Here is a 23626-nt window from a genome sequence, read left to right as displayed (position 1 = left end):
TCCTCCATGAATTAAAAGAAAGGGGAGGGGGGTTGAAAGGGCTTCCTTAAGGCACAAAACTTCTCCAAGTCGTTTTCACTCCTTCACGTATATGAGTCAACAAATAAAACATGCGAAAGCTGCTTTGCAACGAAGCTTCCTGGACAGACAGAAAGACCTCACACTTTCAGGCAGCTTGAGAATCAACGCAATGTTTTGAATCCCACAGCGACTTAGATTCAGAGGGACAGGAACACTGCCTTATATTATAGTGAGTCTGGTGACTGGTCCATGTAGCCCAGTATTCTTGACACTGACTGGCAGCAGCAGCAAAAGCCCTAATTTGCTGTTTACAAATGCCAGGGATTGCATCGGAGGCCTCCTGCATGCAGAATGTGTCTTCTACCACTGAATGACAGTCCCTCTCCACCTGAAGCAGAATGCATCTTGCTCCAGGTCGCATCACAGAGCCAAGCTTGGAGTTGACGAGGGCCTCCAGGTCCAGCTGGACATAAAGACTGGAAGAACCTCCAAGTCTGAACTGGTTTCCTGGAATACTGGGCAAGGAAGCTCACCACCACGAGTGTTCCTCACTACATGGCCTTATGGAAGCTTTGAAGAAGGCATGGAGAACTTGATGGTCAAGTCCAAGCATGCTCTCATGTCCAACCCTGGAGGATGTCTGACAAGGCACCCACTAACTTATGGGCTGTCCTGCTCAAGATGGGAGATGTTGTCCATCAACAACTATCCCCAAGACAGCAGGCTAAGGAGGCCCACACATCCACAAGTCTCACCACAGCTGTGGAACAGATCCTGCCACTCCCTTCACACTATCGCTCTTGTCTGGGCCAGAACAGGGAGCATATGCAGGAGAGCCAGTGAGGCAAGGTGCTTAGAGCACTGGACTGGGTTTCGGGAGGATTCGGGTTCTAGTCCTGGGCTCTCAGCCTAGCCTACTGCACAGGGTTGCTCTGGGGATAAACTGGAAAGGAGCAGGGAATAAAAACAAACAGACAATAAGCACAAGTCAGGCTTCCAGAAGATGTCCTGGCTTTCTCCATGGGTCCATCATCTCAAAGGAGAATCCGCTATCATTCAGCACCTGGCAACGCAATGCCACACGTTAACTCAATGCCTCCATTTTTCTTTTATTCCAGGTGCTCTTCCACCAAGGCACATCTGCAAGAAATGTCCCAATATTCACCACTCGCCCAGCCTCGCCTTCATTCTCAGCTCTGTCCCATACCCCTTTCCAGCCAACTGACTCAGCACCCCCTCCTTCAAACACCACTTTCCTTGTCAGTACGGGATTCCTAACACTTGGCACTCGAGCAGAGACAGGATGCTATCAGTAGCTGTCACAGCGACCCTTCTTTAGATAAGGAAAGATCTGAGTTGAGCAATGTGATGGATTACCAGGAATTTGGCACAGGACGTAATACTTTGTCTCCCCAAAGATTACACAGCTTTGCTATATTCCTGGTAATCCATCTTCTTTCTCTGATTGGCTTTCCCAATCTACACAAACAAAACCCAAGAAGCAGCCTGAAACGGATTCTCCTACGCACATGGCTAGAGATACACGGAAGCAGCATTAATGGAGAGATCCAAGGGAAGGGCTCCTTCTTGCAATTACTTAAGAACGTCTCTGATTAACTGTTGGCGGAAAGTTGCGGGTGGTGGAGGCAGCTAATCTCGACTCAAGTGAGAGTAGCATTCTTCACCCAGTGCCTCCTTAGCTAGGGAGTGCCATCACCACTACAAATATAAACTTGTCTCCAGGGTGGTGAAGTGCAGAGGCTTAGCTGGCTGAAGGCACAATACCCCCGCTGAGAAAGGTGCGATAGTTTTTATACTTCTGCTGAAGAGAATGAGGGAAGAGACTGGAGATGAAAGCTCATGTGGTGTAGCAAAGAGTGCTGGACTGGGATCCCACAGATCCGGGTTCAAGTCCCCACTCAGCCCTGAAGCCCAGTGGCTAACTTTAGATCAGTCCCTGCCTCTAAGCCTAACCGACCTGGCAGGGCTGTTGTGAGAATAAAATGGAGAAGAGGAGAACATGCTACGCCACCTTGCAAGAGGCAAACACAGACATGAATACAATGTTATGTGCTCCCACGTTGTTCCCAAATTATGGCCACTTTGAACGATGCCCTCCAAAACTTCTTGTCCTCCATAGCCCTGCTCCTCTCTTGTAAACGCAACACTGTGGCTTCCTTTGTGGAATCGATCCTTCTCATAGCTAGTTGTCTTCCGCTGCTGTTAACTTTAGACATGGACACAATGGTGAACTGGAAAGTCCATGACGGCACCAAAAAGGAGAATATGCAGTATAATATGCAGCCACATAGTTCAGCCACATAGCTCAGACTTGGTAGGATGTGTACTCAGACATTAGCATTCAGCAGGTTCCCATGGGGCATGTTGAACCATTCAGGTTCGTTCATCGGGGGAGCGGGGGGAGAGCCCTCCTCCATGCAAGGTATTCAAAGTCAATATTATGTTTTACTTAAGTCTGACATTCCAGTCTATTTCAGGTCGTGGGACATGGTGGGAGGAAGAGGCATTCATGCGACAAAACGTAACCATCAGAGATGCCTGTTTTGATGCATCAAGTGCGAACGGTTCTAATTTTTGCAGCAAAAGCTGCCACTCTGGGGCTGTGCAAAGCTCTTCCCAAGCAGCTGCACTTCCTCTGCCAGGACCCCTTTCACTGAGGACCCAAACCTGCTTTCTCCCTCTTGCCAAAAGACTTGTCAGAAGGAGGAGAGAGGAATCCCAGCAGGTCTCGCTCTGAAGATGGCCCTCTTGAAATTGCAGGTTGCCAGTTCAAAGAGAGCGAACATTTTCATCCCTGTTTGCACACCCCTGAAATGACATGGGGCAAAATGCCTTGCTGAGTGGGGATTCAGCTCCTCCCTACCCCACATCATTATCTTGCTGTCGAAAAGCTTCAAACAAGTCTTTCATGGTTAATTTGTTTTTTAAACGGGTCTCAAGCCCATATTGTTCCTGAGCAGTCTTTTGACCGGCACTCTCTTTTAAAGGTTAAATTGTGTAGCTGAGGTTCCTTTACATCCTGAAGCAGCGAACCTTTGAAGTCTATACAATGCTTGACCTGTTCAGACTTGCCAAGTACCCTTCCGTTGTTGCTGCAATGCAACGCTCGTCGCCCCAATTCTGCCTTGCAGTCTTTCATCGCGAGCGAGCAGCAGTACGATGCGTGCAGGCGACCTAAAGCCCCTCGCTTAGTGGAGGCAAGGTTTGCCTCCAGAAATCAACACAGCCCAGTAGAGTCCCTGTGAGGCTGGCCAGCAGAAAAATGGAGTGCACTCCGCACACCAGTGAAACAGACCTTTAAAACACAGGCTCACACCCTCACACGAAAGGAAAGGCCAAATGTGAGATGGGTTGAATCCATGGAGGAAGCCAGAGCCTTGAACTTGGAATGGCCGTCACGGACAGGATGTCTTGGAGGGCTTCCATCCATAGGGTCGCCCTAAGCAGAAGAGGACTTGATGGCGCTTAACAAGGCAAGCCTCCCATTCCCAAGTTACATTTGCAATATCACATGGTGCGGACATGCCGCCAGACTCCACAAGACTGTAAGAGGGAAGCCACACTGGAGATCTATTTTACTGATGCTGTTAAACTTACTAAGCCTTCAGTCGAGGGCATCTAAAGCGTGAGCTTCCTTGTATTGTGGATTCTTACCATGCCTTTGCTACACTGCCTCGTACAGAATGACACGGGAGCCTTTTCAAGCAAGCTTGAAGTCTTTTCATGTCTTTTTTAAAAAGGAAGAAAAGAGAAACGGTCAATGCCAAGTGCATACGCCTGCCTCCACATTTGGATTGCCTATGTTGTCGCCCCACATTTGATTTTGTCACCCACATGAGAAATAGTTTTTCCTGAAAAGACTGCTCTGGTCATCCGGCTGGCATCACCCGGCAGCCAACAAGAGGCCAGAACCTTCTCTATTTGGCCTGGGCCGTGAAAAGGCCTGCAGTCCCAAGCACGGCTCACAGCCTGGGGACTGATCATCCGCCAGAGCTGAGGAAGAAAGCGGTGCAAAGGATCCCAGATGCTGTGCAGCCTGAGGAGGGAGAGCAAATGGCACAACCAGTGGGTGTCAGCTCCGGGTTTGTCTTTGGGCAAGGCACCCCATGGCCCTGCCCCTTCCTCCACAAGGCCTCATCCTCGGCTGCGCCTCTAATCCTCTTTCTCAGCACTGTTCATGCTGGCTGGCTTGAGATGGGAAGCGGGGAGACGGTGCATCCCTGTCTCTCCCTCCTCACCATGGACACTACCTGAGCCAGAGCAAATGCTCAAACAGAGTTGAAAGGTCAAAGAGGAGCAATGGTGAAGCTTGCAATGGGGCAGCTGGGGGGTCTTTCAGGGAGCTTCTGCATTTGTCTACCTTTCATGCTAGCCCTGGACACCCATCTCTCCCTCCCACTGCAAAATTAAGGTCCCCAGTATTCAGGGATGGGCTTGTGGCCTCTTTGCACCAGCTGCTGGGGAACATGGAAGGTCTGTTGTTCCACTCCTGCCCTGAGTGAGAGTCTCCCACTGGGGCAGCTGGCTGGCCACTGGGCAAACTAAATGCTGGGCTCCATGGAACCAGGGCTGTTTTGATGCTCCTTTATTTTTGCAGCTAAGATTCTGAAACCCAACCTTCCTTTTCATTAATGATTTGCTGCCCTTTCATAATACCAAAATCCAACAGCGTGAAGTGGCCACATCCCAGCCTAACAGGGGACCCGGCGCAACTGCCTTCCATGGAGGGGGAGTGACTGCCAGGCCCCATCATGAGAATCATTCATGGTTGTACGAAGGAAGTAGTTCTTCCATCTAATGCTGGAAGTCCTAGTCATGAGAAACTTCTCAAGGGAGGAGCAACAGCTGATGGCAGGATACCTGCTTCACATGAAGGTTCAAGGCCCCATCCCTGGCTTCCTCGAGCAGGGCTGAAAAAACCGCTGCTGAAATGCTGGAGAGCCAGTTCGTTTGGACGAGAACGGACTTTGACAGACCAAGCGTGCAACTCAGGCTATGATCCTACAAGGCCCAGCTCAAGTGCAAAACCCAAGTCTGGACCATTCCAGATTGCAGGCAGCTGCTCCCAGCATACAAAAGTTCACCTGCAGGATTCTTACACATAGGAGAAACAGTTGTGATTATTATAATTTAGAATATCATGCTAGGGCGAAGGCCATGCTGAAATATTTCTCTTGCAGTATCATTATTTTTATTAATTCCATTTCTACATCACGTGAAAGTGATGGCTGGTCAGCAAGGAAGGCTTCCGGGGACAATGCAGCAAATGCTGAAAACAGCATTGCGTCTGAGCATTCCTGACCTCCAGAGCAGGAAAGTGGACCTGTCGCACAGGGATGCTAGCCTTCTGCAATACACCTCAGGTTTGTCACCCCAGTAAGAACAAACCGGAGATGAAGCATTTCAATCAAGCATGCATGCAAAACCTGACTCATTCTGGCTGCAAAAGAGCCATGATTTAATCATGTATTATGAACTGTAAAAAATGGAGCTATTTGCAACCTAATGCATGGCCCGGTCCCCCACTTTGAAAACATATTTGACTTGACATGTTATTATTCAAGGATAATAAGGATTCAAGGGTAATCCAAAGCACCCTGGATCTCATTATTATTCCAAAGAGAATGGAGAGAACCCATGAATCATAGATTTGTAAAAAGAAAACAGCAGATGGCAATAGAAGAGCGAGAAAGCTAAAGCACAGAAGAGCCTGCATGCAGAGCGCTTACATGTCTTCCAATGAACACACAGAAGCCAAGAAAGGCAAAAGGAAACAGGCAATTCCACCTATCCCACTGGGGGACTGAGGCCTTCTGCAGGAGGCATGACATGGCTTACTCATCGCTCTTTAGGGATTATTTTGATGACTCTTCCAGTCTTGCTTCTGTTTTTACACATTTTGAGCAAGAAGTTTTTAGAACAGGCAAAATGTTAGGGGTTTTTTTACCTATTAAGAGGAGGAAAAAATCAAGAGATGCTTCTAACCTCCTTCTATGTTAAGCAACAATTTGCTCCCCTTTCATAACACCTGCAACCACCCAAAACCAATATTCAAGAAAGCGAAAGAATGCCTTGCTTCACCTGCATATTTGTGTTATTCTACTTTGCCAAAATGCCACCTAGAGGTTAGTTAATGGAAAAGCAGGAAACAGAACACTGAAAGCGCAGAAATCTGAATTTTGCAACAGTCTGCTGTATCCACCTCAGGTTTTATAGCATTGTACAGAAAAGCCCTAATAGCATTAGTCAAGTGCTAAACTGCAGGATTATTTGGAAGACAGTAGAGCTAGGAATAATATTGGAGATGATTCCACCCTTTCTTCATACACGTTCCCGTCCCTTTGAGAAATGATGTATTACTTTATTCCGCTATTTGGTATATTGGATGCGGTGCTGATTGCTCTGCATTACTGGGGCCGATTTATATTTTGTAAGGTGCCTTGCAGGTATTCTGTGCAAAAAGGTATTCTGTACAATAAATAATTGCAGGCAACGGTGTCATCACTCTAGTTCTAGCCCAACACATAAAGAAGGAGGAGGAGAGAGGGAGACCTCATGAGTCATAGGCAGGACAGTACAAGAAGGTGCTGATGACACGTGCAGCGCCCAATTCAACCCAAGGCTATGAAAAGCAATGTGTAACACAGACATGGCCTAAGAGCACACTGAGCAGACGAAGTCAGAACACTCACTGCACAGGCAGTGCTTAAGATTTTTATCTCTTTTCCCCAGCTTTCCAAAGGAACCACCCTTACAAGACACAGCCTGTAGATTCCCTTCCTAATTCAAATCTCAACCACCAAATATGACTCTAGGCCCCTTGCAAGAGAACAGACAGCAGCAGCACTGCAGCAGGCCTCTCATTACTGCCGTCCGGCAAAAGGGGTTGTTCCCGGTTTGTATGCGGAACATTTACGTGGCACATTGCAACACACTAAGCAACCCGCTAAGTCTAATGCGGCCTTCCATAAATTGGTGCCCTTCCAGATGTTTTAGACGTCAACTCCCTTCTGCCCCACCATTTCCAATGGTTAAGAATACTGGGTCTTGTAGTCCAAAATATCTGGAGGACTCTAGCTTGTGGAAGGCTTTGATAGAAGTGGCTAATATTTTGGTAACTTGTCTTGACCGTTCAGTTAACTGGTTAAATTCTGAACTGATGCCGCTTGAAGGTATTACGCGTTGCAATGTATTAGCTAAGTGCCAATATCAGTGGAGTCCAGTTATCTGGGAACCCTTCTTCCAACTGACATGACAAAAGACCAAGTTCAGATTGATTAAGTTGATTAATAACTTCTCATCAGGTTTAGACAGATGGACTATTTGGGTGAGCTCATGAAGAAAGGTTAATATACTCAAGAGGAATACTTTACCTTAAATTGTTTTTGTAATGTAGAGGGTTCCTTTATTATACCAAAGTTTATGCATAATGCTTAAAAAGCTCTTTCCCCCTCCCCCCTCCCTCTATATATAAAATACATTTCATATTTACGCATTGAAAATTATGTATTCAATTCTTATTGTTCTCTTTCTCACCTCAAAGAGAGCATGAATCCAGGTCAAAAACCTTTGAATTTGAGCAGAAAAGGATGTAGAATACAATCCCCACCTCTGGTTCTATTTACCAAATTTCCTATATCAGCAGGAATATGGCCTCAGAGATCTCTGAAGTCCTTTCCAGCTCCATAATTCTATTTTATAATTGTCACAGAGAAGAAGCAAAAAGACAGAAATAAGGATTTCCCCACCGCTTTTCCATCCTGCCTGTTCTAAGTTCAGGTTTGAAGCACATTGGGGAATCACCTGTATTTGCTAGTGTGTGTTGTTAAATCCTTTCAATTTTAAACAACTCTAAGTTTTTTGTTGAAAGATTGCCTAGAAATATCACTTCACATCCCTTTCTCTGGTAAATATAGTTAACCATTCATCTAGTAAACAGCATGACTTTTACTGTGCAATACAAAGAGAGCTGTGACAGTTATTCTCCAGGGAACTCCAATTTAAGCACCTAAGAAGTCGTAAATGGAAGAATGTTTCACACTGTGCTCAGATATTATGGAATGTAATATTTGCTTCCACAACGGAATACCCCCTCCTTGTGCAAATGAGATGGCAAGTGAGCCTTTGTCTTGTTTAAAGAGTATGCAAAAGGCTGTATTAAAACAAAACAAAACATATGTTGCTATTAACAGGAATCCCAAACTCTTCACCGTACTAGTAACACTGAAGTTTAAGAAGTGTTCCGTAAGGACTAGCTTATTTATTGCGGAATAATATCTCATCCACAACTCAGAATAAACTCAGAATTAGAGCAGATCTAAGCTGGCGAAGTACCTGGAGGTCAATTCATAGTGATATTTGAACACACTTAAACACTAACCCTACTCCGGAGAGTTCATGGCTCTTTCACATCTCCAAGGCCACTGCGGTGCTATTATCATTTGCCATTAAGTCACTGCTGAAAATGTTTTGCTTTAATCACCTACTTTCTTCTAGATGGAGGTCATTACTGTTTTAAACTTCTAAAAATCTTCAGAGGCTGCTTATTGCCGAGTTCACATACACTGGGATAAATTCCAAGCTAATGTATTTTGCAAGCATGACCAAACATGTCAACAACATTCAATCTCCTTGCCAGTGCTGAAGTTTGATTAATTCATTAAGGTTCACTTAAGATATAAAATCCCATTTTTAAACAAAAGGCATTTTATATTGGTATTGACTCTTTCAAATATTTGGCCACCATTCTCCAAAGGCTTTGGAAAGAAACCATGCAGTTCAACATTGCCAGATTGCCATAATCTTTTGCTGAACGACACTGAGAAACACTGCATAGCTAGTTCCTGACCTTGCTGTCTTTCACCAGTATGGCCACACTGAAGGATTTAACCACAAATGCATTTGCTGATTATGAAGATGGTTGCCAACTTACAACCTTTGGTAATCTTAGAAGCAGTTGACAAGGGACCTGATACAGACCTGCCAGAACGAAAGGAGATTCTTCAAGTTGACAAGTGTCTGAGAACTATTGGGTGGCATACAAATGTTTTACATTAATAAACAAACTAGGGATATCATGGCTGATGGCACAGTTGGGATATTCTCCACATCTGGCCTGCTGTTTGCTCACTCATGCTCACTTGCAAATACTGTGAGCATGAGTTACAGTATGTATATGCATATGCCAAATATATGTTGGCATGTACATAAGTTAGTACATCCTTTTAACCAGTCAGGCAATTGCTCCCAATGATATATGCTTGGTATGTAATCTGGAACTGCAGTTGTAGTTGTCCGCCTACATTTTGGCTGTTTGATGATCATACAAGGTCAGGATAAGGTTTGGTATCTGAATGGCAGATGCAAGAGGGAAGAGGAACAGAGAAGGAGAAAGGGGAGGCAAGATTGCAAATATGCTTCTTTTTCTGCACTTAGATGCATGTGGGGAACTTTGTGAGTTTGCATCTGAGAAGTTTCCACCCAGGACCAAAGCCAATACTTTGGAAAGCTTGCTGGCCTTCGCGCTCCCAGTAGGTCTGCCAAAAGGGCTGCTTGCCCTAGACCAAGTAGGTCATGAGAGATTACATATCCTGCTCTCATCTGTAGCTTCCTTGCTCCATCCCTGCCCACTAATTGGGAGGTAACTGATCGTTATGTGGAAAAAATAGTAGGAATCCGTCTCTTGGGCATCTTTCCCACTTGGCACACAGCAGATTTAATATTTAGGCTTTGTGCTCAAGACACCAACTCATCTTCAATCATGCCAATCCAGGGTAGAAAAAGCCTTGCTTTATTCCAAACTTGCGAGCAGTAAATTAGAAAAAGAAAATCAATTTCTTTCTCTTAACACAGGTCTGGCCAAGTCTCGGGGGCAGCATCGTGTGGTTATTTACTACTAGCAGTATTCTTTCTGCTTGCTTTCTCTCCCTCTCTGTGTTCATACACAGACTTTTCACAATGCAGCCAGGCTGATGGAGCAATAAATGTAAAAACTCTTCAGGAGCCGAATGTCAGTTTTGTTGACTGCATAACTGTTTGTAGCTTCTTCATGGACTGCAAACATGTAGCACTTTTTCAGCTTGCCTTTAGAACTTGGTCACTGCATTTGTTCCAAACCCTGCTGTTGATTTTAGCTATTTAGCTCTCTTTTAAAAATAGATACCTTCCCGAGAAGGCCCCATGCTCAATTTAAACCAAATAATTAAAAATCATTAAGGCCCCACGACTAGCATGCCCAATAAATCCTCAGTCAAATATCACCCAAGGAAAACAAGTCTCTAGGTTCCGTGTGAACGCCTGAAATGACTGGGCCCTGCAGATGTCAAATGCGAGAGATTCCCCAAGCAGCAGGGCACGGGTCGGCAGCTCCCCGAGGGGATGACCTCGGGAGGCAACGAGGTGCAGGGGAAACACTGTGGATGAAAGCAGACCTCTGGGCCCTGGACCCACACTGTGGAAGGCTGCAATGACCGAGCCCAGTCCTTGAAACGGATTCTAGACACACGCTCACGGCTGGCGCAACTGGGACGGCACACCTGCCATCAGAGCCTGCCAGTTATCAGTGACCAGATCTCAAGCAGCCACATCTGCACCAGCTGAAGCCCCCAAAGCCCCATCACCGCCCACCGCCCTGGACATCCCTAGGGCAGCCTCCTCCATAGGAGCTTTGGAGTGCAACCTCCAGCATTCCTCACCACAGGCCATGCTGGCTGGGGCTGCTGGGAGCTGAAGTCCAAGTCTCCTGGAGCACCCCTGGCTGGGGAGCGCAGATGACCTTCTCCCCACCATTGCCACCGTCTCCACTGCTCCTCGTCCTCTTGCTTCCACCTGGTGGCTTGGCAGCCACAGCATCTTCTGCTCCTCCCGCTCACTGCCCCCACGGTCTGGGTGAGGACAAGAGGCGAGCAAGCGAGGAAGAGGAGGAGTCCCATCAGCAGGGGTGGTCGACCCTGGCAGGGCCTTGACCATGCCTCGCGGGTGTGAGCCCTTTCCAGAGACCCAGAAGGTTTGTCATTTGCCACCACGGTAATGACAACTGTCACAGGCATCTCCTCCAACGCCCCTGACCAGCGTTAACCCAGGCTTTGTCGAATGGGCTGAACGTTGCAACGACAGGGAAAGGAAACCCAGAGCTATAACGTATATGACAGCCTTGCGACACCACACCTGTTCTCACCTTGCACAGTAGCCCGGCTTATCCATAACAAAGCAATGCAGGATTATGTGGCCTTGAGCAATACAAAAAGAAGCTTCTGCCAAGGTGCCCTTAGTGTGTACATTGTGAGCGCATGTGCACTTACCTGAGGAAAGCTTTTGGCAAGGGAGCCACCTCATTTAAACATGGGATGAAATGCCACTTAAGGCCAAATGTGTCTTCGCAATTCTCACTAGTGCAAGAACCCACCATCCAGTCCTTTTGGATCGCTTTCAGGATGAAAAAGCACCACCCATCCTCACCTGCTAAGTTCAGGCGTGAAAAGGACTTAATCCTTAATCTACCAGCTTCAATGGCTTCCCATTGAAGTCCGGGCTCAGTTCAAGGTGCTGGTTATTACCTAGAAAGCCCTTAACGGCTTGGGACCTGGATACCTAAAGGAACGCCTGCTTCCATATTTGCCCTCCCACCCCTTGAGATCGGCAGCAGAGGCCCTCCTCCGGGAGCCCTATGTGAAAGACCTCAGGAGGCAAAGTACCCGGAGGAGGGCCTTCTCTGCGGTGGCACCCCATCGGTGGAATGCGCTTCCCAGAGAGGTCCACCTGGCACCGTCGTTATTTGTTTTTCGGCGCCAGGCTAAGACCTTTTTTTCCAGCAATATTTTGATAAGTTCTAATACTGTCTTTTCTATGTTTTTAACTGCAGCCAGCGTGTGTCGGGAATTTATTTATGTTATATTTTATGCTGTAAACCGTCCTGAGGCTTTTTGCGAACAGGATGGCATATTAATATTTTAAATAAATAAATAAGTAAATACAGAGGAAGCCCGTCTCCTAGGGCAGGGGGCAAAACAAGATGCATTTCTGGTAACGGAGGTAGCTACCTGGACCAGTTGCTAAGACTGAATCACCACCGCTTCAACAACAGCAATTATTCATCAACCAACCATAGAATAAAAATAAACGTGGAAGAGCCACGTGCAAAGGGCAAGTACCATTAAGCCCACTCTTGCTAGAGATCTTACAGGAAGAAAAATATTCAGAACTGAGTAAGCATTAACGTTACTTTGGCGCTCAGGTCATCCAAGCACAAAGCCATCAGAGCATCCGGGAACCAACACTCATTCTCAGCCCAGCCTAACTTACAAGATCAATGGGGTGAAGATAAAATGGGGAGGAGACCCTTGTTACCTGCCTTGAGGAAGAAAGATGAGGCATAAATGGCAATGGAATAACAGCAATAATAAGAAACTGTCATTCTAAAACTGGTTCTGATCTCCAGGTTTTCCTAACATGGTCTCTGAGGCAGTGATTCTTTTTTAGGCCTGACCTAACTCTCTGGAGAGTTGAAAGAATGGAATTTGATGGGTGAGTCAACCGTGTATCCTATCACAGTTCTCTGTGGAAAGGGTGGTATTGAAAAAGCTTAATAAATGGATAAAACCCAGCAATGAAAATTCTGTAGTGTGGCCACTTACGAATGGCCAAGACGGAGAAATGCATCTCAGCACAGGGTGAAGAGAGCTGTGGCCAAGCCAATCTTCCTGAGATGTCAACCTGTCTCCTCAGCCTGCTTTCGGGGTCCTTTGGATGGGCAGCTTCCAAGCTCAGCATGTCCTTCCAAGGATTCCACACCTGCATAGCCGAACTGAGCAGGATGTCCCTTTGAATAGAGGAGGCTGTCGAAACCGAAGCCCCTCCTTTGGTCATCCTACAAATAGAGAACTGCACACTGTCAACTAGGCCACCCACCTCACAAGCTATCCATCTACCCATGGTGGATCTCCCTATGCAAAGCATTCCTTTCCAGTCCAGAAACCAAGATAAACTTAAGCCCAGTTTCAAACTGGAAGAGATTGTGGGCCAGTTCAGACATGATGGGAAGCTATTTTTCCAGCTACGTGTACAAGCCTGCTTGAGTCACAGGTTCACATGGGCACCTTTCCTTTGTCCAGATACAAACAGGCAACCACAGTCCATGTTTTCAAGGAAATACAATTCCCAGCATTTGGTTATCATGAGGAGCTATGTCTGGTTTAGCAGCAGATGCTTCCAATTTCCCCCTCGGGTGTACATGCTCCTTCCTTGTCTTGCACAGCCATGAGAAAAGTCAAATAATGTTACTAATGAAAATCAGATCTTGTAAGTCTGGGAGTTTGCCCATCAGGCTGGTGAAGGAGAAGGAGAACGCCATGGGAAAACACTTCCCACATGACTACGATAATGTACAAAGGTGTCCCAGCTAGTTATGCAAATAACAGTAAGGTTGTCACCTTGGATGACTCGAGTTCACAGGTTTAGAAGGGTTTTTAAGAAATATATTTGTGTTAATCCAGAATGGAACGACCCATCAATGACCCAAAACCAGTTGCCAAGGCTTGAAGTTGGAACAGAGTTTGGAATTTCTTGTTTATTTAGGCAGGAACTGCATTTCAGGCTAACAAAGCTGAAATTTATAAGACTGAATAATGGTTTGGGTAAACTACAAACTTTATTAATATTTTTTGATTAAATTGTTTTTCTATGTTTTATTACCAGGTGGAATTTTATTCTGTAAGCTGCCTTAGGAGACCTTCTCCCTTGAAAGGCAGTTCGGAAATATTTTAAATAAATGAAAAATAAAATCCTCAAGTTCAATATTCAGGTCACTTTGGAAAAATATACACACACTTTGCTGTTTGGACAACTTCCTTCCAGCACTGATTCCAGCACCCCAAGCTATCTGTGGCTAAACAATCTGTCACACATGTAAGAAACAAGGGATGCTATTCTGGTTACAAGCGTCATATATAACAATTTCCTTTGTGAAGAAAATTGGCTCACTGACCCTTCTGTGCCTCACATTAATCTACATTATGCTTTACTTTTGGGAATTAGTGGGGTTTCTATGAAAATAGAGATCACTTGCATAACTTTTGAGTACAGCAAAATCATCAACAGACCTTGATGGAAATGATACATAGATAGCCTCCCCTCACCTTTAAAAAGGGATTAAAAAGTATTCTTTCCCACAGAAGGGTAAGATTTCAAAAATGCAGTACCAGCAGTACCAGCAGTTAAACTACGTTGTTTTTTTTTAAAAAAAAATCTGGTTAAATCAGTGCATGAATCACAGTTATCCAAATTCATAATAAAAGCATTTATAATGCGTAAGCCACTTATGCATTGCCAAAGAGGAGGAAATGCATCATCAGAAAAGAAAAGGATCAGAGCCTGGTCCTGATTCTGGGAGAGGGGTGTGTGAGCCTGAAACCTTGAATCATAGAAGAGTAGAGTTGGAAGGGGCCAAGACGGCCATCAAGTCCAACCCGCTGCTGTTGCAGGACTCCAAGTTAAAGCATCCCCTCTCCCATGGCTGTCTGGCTGCATCCTGAATGCCTCCCATGTGGGAGAGCCCACCACCTCCCCAGGTCCTGGGCCCCATTGTCGTACTGCTCTGACAGTCAGGAAGTTTTCCCTGATGTTCAGCAGGAATCTGGCTTCCTGTAACTTGAGCCCCTTATTCTGTGTCCTGCACTCTGGGACAATAATAAAGAGATCCTGGCCTTGCTCTTTGTGGCAGCCTTTCAGACACTTGAGGAGAGCTATCCCATCCCCACCCAGTCTTCCCAAGGCTCAGCTCTTTCTCTCTCCGCCCTCTGGGCTTTGACTCCAGTCCCTGGATCATTCTTGTTGCCCTCCTCTGCACCCTTTCCAACTTGTATCTTTCTTCAACTGTGGTGCCCAGAACTGGATGCAATACTCCAGAGGAGGCCTAGAGCAACTAGTATTCCATGTGCACTTCCCAGGTACTTCTCCGATTTCATTTTTGGAATCCTAACACCAAATCCTCTTTAGGACTCTTGTCCAGTTAGCTCAAAACACAAAGCTAGGATTTATCCCTTGATGGAAAAGCTTCTAAGAACCTGAGCAAAGCCATGAGTTAAATGCTACTCCCTCAATTCCTTCCACACATCCTGGAAGAGAATTCAGTTTAGTTCTACTATCGCTAGTTCTAGTCTTGTCACAAACAAGGAACACACAAACCAGGAATCATGCTTTAAAATAAACTCCAGTTTGTTGGACAAACCATTTACAAAAGCTGTTATGCAATACCTTTCTCCAAGAGGCTGACCCGGCACCCCCACTGAGTCATTTTGCTACCAGATGAAGACCCTTTTATTTTCCCATTGTTTTTAGTTTTTCAGTTTTAAGGATGCTGTTTTCACCTTGGTTTTATGTGGCTGTTTAATTCTGGATTTAACACGGACTTTATATTAGTGTATTTTATGGCCTTGACCTTTGTGTACAACCTTTTATTTCATGCCCAAAGTGTAATAAATGTCAGAATCTGACCTTTCAGAACAGGGGCAAAAGTCTCAAGAAAACCTTTTATTGACATAATTCCAGTACTTAGCTATAAGCCCTTACCATCGCCAAAAGCTCCACAGTTATAGCAATGTCACAAACATTCTGACATGAGCATCACCAGAAAGGACCGGACTCCTCCTGGGTTCAACACACAGAACATTAAGTGCACAGTTAATCCGGAAGGCTTTCTAGTGACCAATGTATAGTTGGTATAAATGCAAGGGAATGAATGCTAAAGATCACAGTCAGATCCTGATGGGGAAGGCTAGCTCTTGAACAGTTGAGAATGCTAACTTGGGAATGCTAACCCTGAGACCCAGACCCTTCTCCAAGTGGAATGGGGCCCCAAGACAAGGAAGATTCTGCCGGCCCTCAGTGCCAGCTCCAGAGTTTGCAGGCCTTCTCACCACCAGCTGTGCGTGTTGCTTCCACGTGCTTGTTCAACAGGCTGAGAGCTTGCGGAAAAGGAGGATGTGGCATCTACGGCACCTGTGTTCCACAATTCCCAGAGTCAGGTGAACAAGTAGTGGTGAAAAGGAGCAGCAGATCCAGGAGGGGCTAGTCCATGACCCCCTATTGGGTTACGGGCCCTTAACACATGTCCAACCATGCCCAGCCTTGGGCTTCAGCCAAATCCTCCAAATGGCAACCCTTGGGAGCTTCACGCAGAGGTTAGAAAAATGACCCATTACTTCAGTTAAGGAAATAGTGGATTAGGACCCACAAGCGGGTCACAAAAATATGCAGCAGATGGAACAACAGTCCCACAAATTGTACTATATAGCTTATACATACGCTGTGACTCAGTACTATGAATCCTAGGAAATGTAGTTTGGTATGAGTACTAGGGTTTCTTTGCTAGACGTTCTTGCCTACCTTTTCCAGGGCTTCCAAAAAGAAGGAATGCCCTTAAATTCATGCATCTGAAACATAGGTAGGACCAGGCTCTCTTTGACCCCAAGAGAGACTGGTCCTACCTATGTTTCAGATGCATCTTAGGATGCAGACCCAAACCCTTCACTAAGGAGTATATCAGCGAAGGATTTTTTTCTTTTAAACATCTGTGTATGGAGGGGTGGAGTTATAGGATAAAGGGGCCCAAAAGCCTTTTAAAACAATCCCACAGCAAAATGGACCCAATCTGAATTGGGGCTGCATGACTCATTACTCTGGAGTAAAGAAACCCATCATGCACAGCGAAGAATTCTTTCACTAAAGTGAAAGAGATGGAGAAGCAGGAACACATGTGAACAAACAAAGAACTAGGTTTCTTAGTGCATGTGGGGCTAAAGGCTGGCAATGCCATCTCAGGTCCAGGAAGGTTATTATTCTTCGGTACTAGTTTGTCTTCTACCAGGTCCTTTGTTCTCTTGGGTTGCCAGCCTGTCCCTTTTCTCAAAGATGCATGTCCAAAGATGCATGTTTTCACTCGGTCCTGCGAAATCACAACCGCTCCTAAAAGCACACACAGATGTTTAGATCAATTGACCTCATTTCACTTGCATTTCCTTTAACTATCTTTTGTAACTGACTCGGGAAAGAAACTTACTTAAGGGCACGATTGGTCCTCCACGGGAGAGGGATCAGAAGGCAAAATTCAGATTGAGGCAGACTGGTGATCGCTAGAAGAGTTATACCAGCTTGCCAGCTTTTAACATTCTCATCTTGAGTGCACCTGCAGTGCCCCCTTTTTTAGCACAGGTTCCCAACACAGCAAAGCACTAATGGCGCTTACCTTAGGCACAGGTATTTATTTAGCAATTGTATTTTAAAATAGACAGATTTCACAACAAAGGCTGGTTGGCATGTAAAGGAATATAAAGGATGATTCAGGATGCATCCTAGCCTTTGACCAGGTGATCAATCTCACGGAGGTCCCCGAGAATGCAAACTTTTGAATAAAGAAGTCAAATGAAACGGGCACACTGGAGACTGCACTGGACACTTGCCTTCGTAGGCTGATCCCTGACAATCCCAATGAACTTACTGTCAGCTAGAGAAGTGAAGGCATGGAAAAAGGAGAGAGAAAAGTGAGGTGGGGAGCAAAAACTGGGGGGCACACCTTTCCACCCCTTTGTTTTCCATGGATTTTTAGAAAAATTGGGATCCACTCCTGAATCTTTCCCATTGGCGCTTGTGGCCCCAAGCTTTTAGAGCTCCATTCCCAGCAATGTGGAGGTTGGGACGGAATGAAGCACCCACAGACGAATGACTGATATCAGATGAATTCCTATACATGCCTGTTTGTATAGGTGCATTTCTAGACTTATTTCTTATACTCCTCAAACAAGTTGCACCACAAAAGAGGGTTTTGACTGGATGTCTTATGCACAACAACCCATGAGAGATTTGATTTCTCCATACACCATGTGATGGGAGATGGAATGTGAGCACAGTTAACCAAAGAAATCCAAGAACTTACACTTTTCAATTTTATTTGTTTTATATCCTTCCTTCCTTTCTTAAGAACTCAAAGTGGCCTGCATCATTCTCATCCTGCTACTCAAAATCTTATCCCAACAACAATCCTGTGAGGTAGGCCAGGCTGAGAGTCTGTGACTGGCCAGACTCACTCAGATGGCTCCATAGTCAAGCAGCAACTAGAACCAAGATGACCTGAGTCCCAGTCCTGTGCTTTTAAACAGATGGGCCCTCAATCTATACAAAATATTGAAATTTTTCATATTGTTTGTTTTTTACTTGGAATACTGCCTGGGTGTGCAAGCACACAAGCACACATGCATGCTGTTGTTACAAGCTGCCTTTAGCTTCCCCTAGCACAACTGTCTTCTCCAGGAAGTCTTGTCTTGCCCAAAGTTGGATAGCCACAGTTCTGTCTTTTTTGTTTCCAGCATACATGTACACACATATGTTCATTTCGAGCATCAAAGTATGGTTAACTGACTTACAAAAACAAGTAACACAGATAGTGCTATCACGACACGGTCAGACTAATGTCTATTAGCCACTAAATTGTATAACCAGCATCTAACCAATGAATTATGCCCACTTCTGATGACTGATAAGAATCTGGACTGATTCATTCACTCATGTGTAACCACATCGCCAAACCGATTCATACAGAGAAGCAGGCTATGAGGAAACAGTGAAAGGTCTTAAAGACTCGCTCACAATGTAGCCACAATGTCATTTAGTTTGCAGTCTGCTAGAAGTGGGCCAATAAGACGAGGAGGCACGCATCTTTGTTCATCCGTTAGACTTACAAAATGCTCGGGGGGGGGGGGGGGCTGCAAGACAAACACTGGGCCCACCTTGCTGTATACACAGTGTAACTCCCATCTACCGTGCTCAGCTTTTAGCGCTGCAGAAGACCTAATACCCTGTGGCCAACCCAACAAAATACGCACAACTGCACAACTGCAATCTACTCCACTAATTATTTTATTATGTTATTTTTATTCCATATGTATGCATAGATTTAATTCCATTCTGCTTATATCACCTGACTGTATACTTTTATTATTGTTTGTTATATGTTAGAGTAAATACACAGACTAGTACCTATTATTTTAACAGGGAGACAATATTGGTCAATAATAATGTATTACATCTGGGGCTTTCTTTCAAAATCTGTCTGGAAACGCCAATTAGCCCAAAATGGGGTGGACAGACCACTGCTTGGGATGGGCCACGTGGATGATATCTGGCCAGTGCTCTGCCCTCTCCACCACTCCATTTCCAGGCCCAAGATAAATTGTTGGTGTTCCCCATAGAGAAGCAGGTAACTTGAGAGAGAACCTTCTTCCCATATGAACCTACCTGGTCCCTAAGGCAGGGCAGACTGTGGGGCTGCAAAGCATTTTGGAAAGACACCCTGGGTGGCTCCCTCCCTCCATGAAAAAGTCAGCAGTGCCTTTGGCCGTTCCACTATCTCAGGCTTGTCTGGGCCAGGCTGAGAGGCAGGAGAACAAGTTGGCTGCAGTGGTGCATAGAAGAAACTTGAAGGGGTTTTTATCACTGGGTCCTCACTGGAGTCCAGGCCATGGCAAATGCCCCCCCCCCCCCCCGATGACCCCCCCTGTGAGCCCTGCTCTAAGACCCTCCAAATGCCCTGTCCAATAGGTGGCTACAAGACAGGGCCTTCTTGGTGGTGGCACCCCAGAAGAGGAATGCCATCCTCAGAGAGGCTCACCAGGTCTCTCAAATGTGCCAGTGCCTGTTTTAAAAGCTTTGATTCTGGCCTATTTTGTGGGCATTCTCATTTAATTCTGCATTTATATTCTCTTGCCCTCCCATTTTATTGCTTTATTTCCAACTTGTAAATCACTCAGAAAGCTCTGGTAGTGCAGAAATAGTATTACCAATAAATCAAATAAAAGACTAACACCATCGATGCGGTGCCTTGCATCACCCTGGCCCTAAACACATCTCTGCCTCTGAAGAAAAGTTAATAGTATAATCCTATACATGCCTACTCAGCAATAAGTCTCACTGAATTTAATGGGCTCTGCGCCCGGGTAAGATATGTAGGCCTGGCTGCCTAGGGAGAGGCTGTCACTAAACTTTTCTTCTTCCCCTTCACGGAAAGCAGGCAACATGAACAGAGCACTCCTTCCTTCCTAAAGGTACCAACTTTGCCAGTCATTGCTGCCATCAGCAACACCAGATTCAGGCAAGCAACAGATACTTTTACAGTGCTCCTCTGCAGAAGGAGACGGGAGGAGAAAATGCAAGGCAGAAAGAGAAGAAGCCCCACTGCATGCAGGGGCAGAGGTTGGTGGCAGGGAGAGAACACACACCCCCGGCCCCAGGTTCAACCTCAGGCATGTCCACACAGGGCTGGGAAGGAGCCTTACCTAAAAGCAGCTCCAGCTCAGCACAGCCGAAATGGTGCTGGATAGATTGGCTCCATCACCCTGCCCCGCAATCCCTCCAAGTCACCTAGCCTAGCCCACACTATGGAATATGGTCCGAGGGACTTTTGTAAGACTGTATGGAAGATTTTGAGCAAGAGTGAGAAAAGGAAGGCAGAGCAAACACATGCTTGGAAACTGGGCAGGAGCACGGTGGCCGCTACATCTTGGTGTCAACCAGTCGGAAGCACAGAATTTAACCAGGGAGTTTTGCACAGAGCAAAGAATGACTGAACTGGATCACCTAGCTTCAAGATCCAGTTTTACCAGAGACTGGATCTGTGGCCTTGGACACCACATTCTGAGATTCGCTCCTTCATCTGGACCAGCCAATGCAATGGCCAGCTTGAACGAGGGAAACTCTACATTAAGGAACACAATATCAAGACAAGGAATGATACAGGAAGCCTTCAGCAGAACCTGAACCGTGCTTCTTCCTATAAAAGCATCTTTCAGTCCCGGCATCCCTGCAACACACGTCTCAAGCGCCTTCCAAAGCCTTATAAGGAAGCACCATCAAGAAAAGGGGTACAAGTCCAGAAACCCGCCCTAGACAGCCGGTCTGCTACACCTTACCACCACCACTGGAAGTCCAGGATCTTTCCTGTGGACTCTGGCCCCACACGTGACAAAACTCTTTGCAACCCCATCCTTGCATGTCTTCCTTCAAGCCCAGAGAACATCCTGGGGGAAAGCAAGGACAGATCCAAGGAACTGCTCCGAGGACTGCCCCAGCCATAGGCCTGAGGGGACAGGGAGGCAAGGTCCCACCACCTCTGGACAAGGATCTTCAGCTGGAGCAGAACCCCGTCCTTCTTTGTCCTGGAAACCTCACGGGGAGTCCGACTCGCACTCTTGTTCTGCATTTGGCTGGTCGCCTTCCGCTCCACCACCAACCCTGCCAATTCACTTCCACATACTAAAAACGCACTTCAAGAGGGTAGCCATCCGTCTGGGCTCCGGAGCGCTAGACAAAACTGCATGCTTTTGTTTGATAAAGACGTTCCCCGCGAAGAGGGAACTGGAGTGGAAGCGGGCGGTGGGGGGAGAAGATAAGGACACCGGGCACCTGGAGAAGACACTTGAACCAGAGGGAAAGCACATTCCTGCCCCATCCGCCCCGCTTCTTCGGTGACTTTCCCCCTCCCTCCAGGACAGCCCTCCAAGAAATACATTTTACTTGCGGGGGGGGGGCACTTGGAGCGTTTCGTCGGTGCACGGAATCTCAGTGTGTCCGACGCGAAGCGGCAGTGAAAGAGTTCCTCTCGGAGCAGCGCTTTGAAGGCAGCGTGGGCTCCTGCTTGGCCTCCCCATTCTCCAGAAAAAAGACAGGGCGCCCTCTGGAACCCGAGAATCGCGAGCCGTGTGCCTGTGCAAGATCCCTTCACGGGGTCCCCCTTCCCAGCAGGCTTCCGCTTTGCAACAGGCTCCCAGGGCTGCCCCGAGCAGGCGCGCCCCAGACCCTATTTTTAAAAGCAAGCCTTGAATCAAGCTGCCCCTGAGCTCCCACCCCGGAGGTTTAAGTTACCCAGAGTTATAAATACGGGGATTATTCCTCTCCCCTCCTCGGCGACCTCCCCAGCCAAGCTTCGGCGGCTTCGCCCCGTCTCCCCCGCCCCCACACCGCCCCCGATCCACACGACTCCCGCGGCGAGAGGGGATCGGAGCACCCACCGCGGCTTCTGCGCCCGGAGCGCGCGGTCCCAGGAGCAGCAGCAGCGCGAGCGGCAGCAGGCAGCTGGCCTCCGGGCTCCGCTTCTTCATCCTCCTCCTCCTCCTCCTCCTCCTCCTCCCTCCTTCCTCAGCAGCCTCGCAAGTTCCCGGGCTAGCTCTCCGGGGCTGACATGGTCTTTGCGAAAAGGGGAAAGAGGGGGGCGGAAAAAAAATAGGAAAGGGAAAGGGCTGAGCTGGGCTGGGCTATGCAAAAGCGAAGCGCGCGCCCGGCCGCCTCTCCTCCTCCTCCTCGCCTCTCCTCCTCCTCGTCCGCCCCTCCTCCGTCCGCCGGGCAAGCCCTTTCGGCTGGTGCTTGCAGCTCGTCCTCGCTCCAAAACCAGCGAGGGAAACAAGCAGCTCTCGCGGGACTACTTTGTGTTCATCCGCCGCACCGCCTGCCTGCACGGCGATGGGCATCCGGCGCGCTGCTGGGGCTCCTGGGAGAGCCGTTTCAAAGGGGAGGGGGCGAGATCGCGCCAGGTAACTCAAGCCGGGAGCAGCCGCGTGGGCTCAGGTGCTTCCCTGCTCTCACCCCCCCCCCCCCGGCCCAGGTCTTGTATTTGCGACCTGCTCCAAATGTACGAAATGCTCGAGGCAGGAGGCCAAGCGGCAGCCCCATTCATTTCAGCGCAGCTCCTGCTCTGAGCCGGTTGGCGCTGCCTACGACCCGATGCTATCAAGCCCCCCACGAATGGTTGAAAAGGCGCGGGGGTGGCGGGGGGGGGGGCGCCCGATCCTTTTCAAGGAGGGCCCGGCAAGCGACAGGACGCTTTGGTTAAAAAAAGAAAAATAATCAGTGTTGTTTTACTGTGCCGGCGGCTTGAGACGTTGGAATTTTATGCCAATGACCACGGTAATGATTTCAATCGTACGGATAAGAGGAAGGCTCAAGCCACTGCACGTCTACTCGGAAGTAAGTCCCCGTTATGCCCAGTCAGGTGGATAGAGAACTACAGCTTCACTTTTCAATCAACATGTCTGGGATCGGGGCCACTCGATGTACTACTGAACTCCAAGCATTACCTAAAAAAGGTTCCGTTGAATTCAGTCCAACTTACTCCCGGCAGAGGACGAACGGAACTGAACCATAGGCAGTGGAATCCTATACGTATCTGCTCAGAAGTAAGCCCTGGAGTTTACTGCCAGGCAAAGATGCAGCGGGCTTTCCAAGCAATGGCCACTAGCCTGGATTTTGGCCCAGGTGGCTAGTTACTTAGGCAGCACCGCATCCCGGGAGGACAAGGACAATTCTGCGGCGATTTTCTTCTGAGCAAACAGGGGCAAGATCGCTGTACATGCCCGCGCAATTTTTTTAAGCTGGTGGGGAACTGTGAGCAAACCCAATAGAAATCCCACATTGGACAGACCCACTGCAATAGACTACGTAAAGTATCACTCATTTCAGTGGGTCTGCTCGGGGCAGGACTCCTTTTGGGTCTCTCTCCCCGCAAACGTTTGGTCCAATCGGCCGCGGTCTACAGCATCGACTCCGG

General features: G+C 47.3%; 1 protein-coding gene across 2 annotated transcripts in view; it reads right to left on the bottom strand.

Moving 5' to 3' along the window:
• The window catches only part of COL4A5 (collagen type IV alpha 5 chain), an 84461-nt gene extending 62243 nt beyond the window's left edge, over window positions 1-22218 (bottom strand). For both annotated transcript variants that reach the window (XM_044427238.1, XM_044427239.1), the window contains exon 1: window positions 22095-22218. In XM_044427238.1, coding sequence (XP_044283173.1) covers window positions 22095-22184 — 90 coding nt within the window. In that variant the 5' untranslated portion in view covers window positions 22185-22218. The remainder of the gene's footprint in view (window positions 1-22094) is intronic.
• Between the last annotated feature and the right edge of the window lie 1408 nt (window positions 22219-23626).

The sequence above is a fragment of the Varanus komodoensis genome, unplaced genomic scaffold (assembly GCF_004798865.1).
Source record: "Varanus komodoensis strain SLA01 unplaced genomic scaffold, ASM479886v1 scaffold18_3, whole genome shotgun sequence".
Classification (NCBI taxonomy): domain Eukaryota; kingdom Metazoa; phylum Chordata; class Lepidosauria; order Squamata; family Varanidae; genus Varanus; species Varanus komodoensis.
The sequence above is the reverse complement of the archived record's forward strand: the minus strand, read 5'-3'. Positions and strand labels throughout refer to the sequence as shown.